General features: G+C 38.2%; 1 protein-coding gene across 1 annotated transcript in view; it reads left to right on the top strand.

The window, feature by feature from the left end:
• Positions 1 to 1,022: 1,022 nt before the first annotated feature.
• LOC103129926 (protocadherin alpha-8-like) overlaps positions 1,023 to 5,894 on the top strand; it is a 16,597-nt gene continuing 11,725 nt past the window's right edge. Inside the window, exon 1 of the mRNA XM_016665500.1 lies at positions 1,023 to 3,092. Within this exon, the coding sequence (XP_016520986.1) occupies positions 1,203 to 3,092 (1,890 nt within the window). The 5' untranslated portion in view covers positions 1,023 to 1,202. The remainder of the gene's footprint in view (positions 3,093 to 5,894) is intronic.

Here is a 5,894-nt window from a genome sequence, read left to right as displayed (position 1 = left end):
ATCCAGTACAGATCTGGAGACAAACGCTACATGTTAGTTGGACCCAGAATGAGTATTGGATCTACTATAGTACCTGGAAGTCATGCAAATACACTGGTGCTACCTGACAGGAGGAAAACATCTGAAGAGGTAAGGCAATTATTTTCTTTTAATTTTTTTTTTAACCGAGGTTTGATTTTTGTCATTGTTGTTGTCAAGGTTTTCACATTTCCCTCCCGCCCCCCATTATTTTAGCTTGCACTTTTGGAATTTCGATAAATTGTTTTAGAATATTTTCAATTTTTTCAATTATTTTTTTCTATTTTTTTTTTCATGAGCATCTTTTGCTCCTCTCTTAGAAATAGTGTATAACAACCCATGTTTTTGTTCTTATTGAATGGGGTGAACGGAAAACACATTTTTGTTGCGTTTTGTAGTAATGAATGAGTCTATCATCTTATTTTCGCGCATGATAAAAATGTTTATAACATCACGTCACATCTGTTTATAATTTTGCTGATAGTTATAAACATTAGCATAGTTTTATTATTATTATTATTATTATTATTATTATTATTATTATTATTATTATTATTATTATTGTCAGTTTGTTCTCTTAAATTCAGAATGATTGTTCATCATTCCGAATATATGAGAATTATCACAAAGTTTTGCTCATTTTTTTTACTCATTAACTGTATAGTTTCATGAGATATGTAGTTGACATATATTTAAAATAAAGTAAATCATTTAGTGCCAATCGTGTAATCGTGCTACGATTACACGATTATGACACGTAACCAAATTAATATACAACATACAATGAAAACGTTTGAAACATATTAATATATGGGCACAGACATACAATTGAATTAAATGAATGTCTCTAAACAATAAAAAAATGCTTAGTGAAAACGTTGGAACAGAGTTTTGTGTTATAAGCTTTCGTGATAAAGTGCCTTGTAATCAGTCCACAAGGTGTCAGTATCATATCGGCATAAAGTGCTGTATTATAGTGGTAGCCCTGCCCATTGCATAAAGGCTCTCTCTCAAGTGAAGAATAAACACGCTTTCTTTAGATTCAGATATTTGCCGTCTTAACCACTGCGTGGATCGGCCAGAATGGAGTCTATGCCAGCGTGATACTTGAAAACTAAGGCATGTTTTTTTGTGTGTAATGAACTGTAGTTGGATATTTTTCTTTTTTAATCGGGAACGGAACCATGGGAGCAGAAGGACAAAGCCGGGGAATACGGTCTTGGTGGGTGGCTCTCGGTTTTTCTGTAATCCTCGGTTGCATGCAGCTAATTTCGGCACAGATAAAATACTCAATTCCAGAGCAAGCGAATGTGGGATCTGTTGTTGGGAATATTGCAAAGGACCTTGGTGTGGACATCTCTACGTTGGAGGAGAGACAGTTTCGTATTGTTTCAGGAGCCGATGATGTTCAGTTTAAAGTAAATCCAAACAATGGCGCTCTGTATGTGCATGAAACAATCGACAGAGAAAGACTATGTGAGAGTATTTCCCCATGTGTGATTAACCTGAAGATAGTAGCAGAAAATCCGATGGAGATACACTACGTTGGAGTTGAAATTACCGACGTAAATGATAATTCACCGATCTTTCAGGAGAAAGAAAAAATATTCGAAATTTCTGAGTCGACTCCGCCAGGAAAACGTTTCCAGTTACCCACTGCTCACGATCCAGATGTTGCTCTAAATACGGTGCGTGTTTACAAACTAACCCATAACGAACATTTTAGTTTGCAAATTAGAGAAAGAGGAGAGGATAAAATCCCATTTTTGGTTTTGCAAAAATCTCTTGATCGAGAGAAAAACAACGAGCACAAACTGATTCTGACAGCATTAGATGGTGGAAATCCCCCAAGAACAGGCACTGTCAATGTTACAGTTGTTGTTCTCGATTCAAACGATAACCACCCAACATTCAGTCAAGAAGTATACACGGTAACAATTCCTGAAAATACAAAAGTTGATATGAGTGTTATTACAGTTAATGCAACAGATCTAGACGAAGGTGCAAACGGAGAAATTGAATACATACTTGGTGGTGAACTTGATCCAAAAATATATGAAACCTTTAGTTTAGATAAAGTCACAGGTGAAATTAAAGTAAAAGGAGGAATTGACTTTGAAGAAGTTGATGTGTTTAAGTTAGATGTCCAGGCATCAGACAAGGGACATCCTCCAATGAGCAGTGACTGCAGGGTGATCATCAGAATCCTTGATGAAAATGACAACAAACCTGAAATAGAGGTCACATCTCTTTCTAAGCAGGTTTCAGAGAACTCCAAACCTGGTACTGTAGTTTCCTTAATCAGTGTTACAGACAAGGATTCAGGTTTAAACGGTAAGGTTATATGTAGTCTTTCAGATGACCTGCCGTTTGATTTAAAACCATCGTTTCAGGATAATATGTACTCTTTAGTTTTAAAACAACATTTGGATCGAGAGTCAGTTTCGCATTATGACATCACCATAACAGCTACTGACAGTGGTCAGCCTCCTCTATCTACATTTAAAACTCTCAGTATTGATGTGTCAGATATAAATGATAACGCACCGGAGTTTTTATATAACCCCGTTGAACTGTATTTATCAGAAAACAACGTGCCTGGAAACGTAATATTTTCTGTTTCTGCTTCTGATAAAGATGTGGCTGAAAATGCGGCTATAAGTTATCATTTAGTCCGAGATGTGGTAACCCAGTCCAAAATTATTGCCTTTCTAAACGTTAATTCAGAAAATGGAGAAATATCCGCACTTAAAAGTTTTGACTTTGAGACTCTAAAAATTTTCCAGTTCCAAGTTGTCGCCACTGATTCTGGGACTCCGTCACTCAGCAGCAACGTCACAGTGAACGTGTTCATTCTGGATCAGAACGACAACGCTCCAGTCATCCTGTATCCACTCAGCTCCAATGGTTCTGCTGAAGGTGTGGAGGAGATTCCACGCAACGTGAACGCAGGACACTTGGTGACTAAAGTCAGAGCCTATGACGCTGATATAGGATATAATGGTTGGTTGCTGTTTTCACTCCAGGAAGTTACTGACCACAGTCTGTTTGGTTTGGACCGCTACACAGGACAGATCAGAACACTTCGCTCATTCACAGAGACAGACGAGGCTGAGCATAAACTGGTCATACTGGTGAAGGATAATGGCAACGTTTCACTCTCAGCAACAGCTACTGTGATTGTCAAATTAGTGGAGCCCAAAGAGGCTTTTGCAGCTTCTGATGTCAAAAGCGCAGCAAAGGATGACGAGGAGGATAATGTGACTTTTTACCTGATGATCACTTTGGGCGCAGTTTCAGTTCTGTTTATCATCAGTATCATCGTGCTGATTGCAATGCAGTGCTCCAAATCTACAGACTATACTTCTAAATATCTTCAAGAGGCTAATTATGATGGGACACTGTGTCACAGCATCCAGTACAGATCTGGAGATAAACGCTACATGTTAGTTGGACCCAGGATGAGTATTGGATCTACTATAGTACCTGGAAGTCATGCAAATACACTTGTGCTGCCTGACAGGAGGAGAACATCTGAAGAGGTAGGACATTTAAACCTGTTAGTATTTAGATAAATGTTTCATCATTCTGCACAACCCCCAATTCCTATTTTGTGCATGCAAAATTAATCTTTGAAAAGAAGGGGTACTCTCCAGGGTGCTGAAATCAAAGTTGTTACTTTTTCGATATCTAGATCTGACAACTGTCTCTTAGCAGTCCATGTCCATCTGTTTCTCTTATCAAAAAAAATCTATAAATAAAAGTCGTTTTGGACCAACACAAACTTTCTAAACTCACTTTTACTTTTGATATGATTTTAAGCACTTTTTTGTGTGGCTTTGTTCAGATTAGTGATCAGTTTAAATACGTTTTTTTATTTGAATCATGAAATACACCTTGGGAAAAAAAATACTAGTTTGAAGAAGAAAATCCTGCTTATACGTTGTGTTAGTACCCCAGTGTGTTTTGGCATGTGGGGTAGGCCTACTTTTTCTTAAGACATAATAGTACACTATATCCAACTCACAATGAAATAACTTCTTTTGTCCATACAATTAAACTGATGCACCAAATAAACTCAGGGTGTCACTGCAGCATCGGGAAACACTGCTGTTCCTTCCTCTCGAAAGCTTTTGTTTAGGGTGTAAAGTCACACATCGGGTTCGTGGTTTGCTTTGTGCATCTTTAACATGTTCGGTGGAGACAGAAAGGTCTTATTTTGGCAATTTTATTTTTAATGTCCTTTCTACAATTTGTGATAGGACGATGGGGACCTACAGACGTAGCCAAAGACGGAATTGTGGTTTGCTTTTGCTTCAAATAATTTTTTTGCTTTTTGTCGGAAAGCGGGCCTTTGGTCAGATTCGATACGCTGTTCCAGAAGAGGTGAAGGAAGGATCAGTTGTTGGAAATGTCGCCAAGGATCTGGGTCTTGATGTTTTATTGTTATCCAGCCGACGTTTTCGTGTCGTCTCCGGATCAAATGAAGCATTGTTTGAGGTGAACCAGGACTCCGGGGATCTCCTTGTCCACAAGAAAATCGACAGAGAGGATCTGTGTCAAGGGAGTGGTGCGTGCTTAATTGACCTAAAAATTTTAGTCGAAAACCCTTTGGAAATGCACTATGTGATTGTGGAAATCGCTGATGTGAATGATCACTCGCCTAGCTTCCCCGAAAAAGAGCAAGAGTTTGAAATATTTGAGCAAACATTACCAGGGGCCAGATTTCAGCTGCACGCTGCACGTGATCCTGATGCAGGATCCAACTCTGTCCGCAATTATATGTTAACACCAAACGATCACTTTGACTTAGATATTCGTCAGAGTGATGATGAGAAAATACCGTTTTTGGTGCTGAAAAAATCACTGGATAGAGAACAAAGAACGAATCATTTGTTAAATCTAACAGCGGTCGACGGTGGTAAACCTCGTAGGTCAGGGAGTCTGAATATTTCTATAATTGTTCTTGACAGTAATGATAACCGTCCAAAATTTAGTCAGGACACATACGAAATTGAAATACAGGAAAATGTTCCGTTTGGCACGTTGTTATACAAAATAAGCGCGACGGATCCAGATGAAGGCGTAAACGGTGAAATTGAATACAGCCTCGGAAAAACACTTAAGAAAAAAGTCTACGACATTTTCGAACTTGACAAAAAAACAGGAGAGATAAAAGTCAAGGGAATACTGAACTATGAAGAACATGACGTTTATAAACTGGATGTTGAGGCAACAGATAAAGGAACGCCTCCGTTAAATGGTGTGTGTCGACTAAATATAAAAATAAAAGATATGAATGACAACCCGCCTGAAATTGAAATCACCTCCGTATCAAACACTGTGTCTGAGGACTCAAAGCCTGGTAGTGTTATAGCTCTTCTTAGTGTTACAGATAAAGATTCTGGTCAAAATGGTAAAACAGCAGTAAGCATAGCCTCAGATGTGCCTTTTGAACTAAAGTCATCTTTTAAGGAAAACATTTATTCAGTTGTGACGAAAGGCATTTTAGATCGGGAAGAGGTGTCTGAATATGATATTACAATAACAGTGACGGACTGCGGTGATCCTCCACTGTCACATATGAAAACAATAACAATACGGATATCTGACGTAAATGACAACAGTCCCATTTTCCTCCAGAATCCATTGCTATTTTACCTTCCAGAAAATAACCCCGCTGGCATGTCAATATTTTCTGTAAGTGCCACAGACAAAGATGAGGACGGAAACGCGGATGTTTCATATAAACTTGCGAAAGAAGGAAGTAAAAAAGACATTTTGTCATTTATCAACATAAACGCTGAAAACGGGCAAATATCTGCGCTCAAAAGTTTCGACTTTGAAACTCTGAAAACTTTCCAGTTCCAAGTTGT

Source organism: Poecilia formosa, unplaced genomic scaffold (assembly GCF_000485575.1).
Source record: "Poecilia formosa unplaced genomic scaffold, Poecilia_formosa-5.1.2 Scaffold592, whole genome shotgun sequence".
Lineage (NCBI taxonomy): Eukaryota > Metazoa > Chordata > Actinopteri > Cyprinodontiformes > Poeciliidae > Poecilia > Poecilia formosa.
This window is presented reverse-complemented; position numbering and strand designations above follow the sequence as displayed.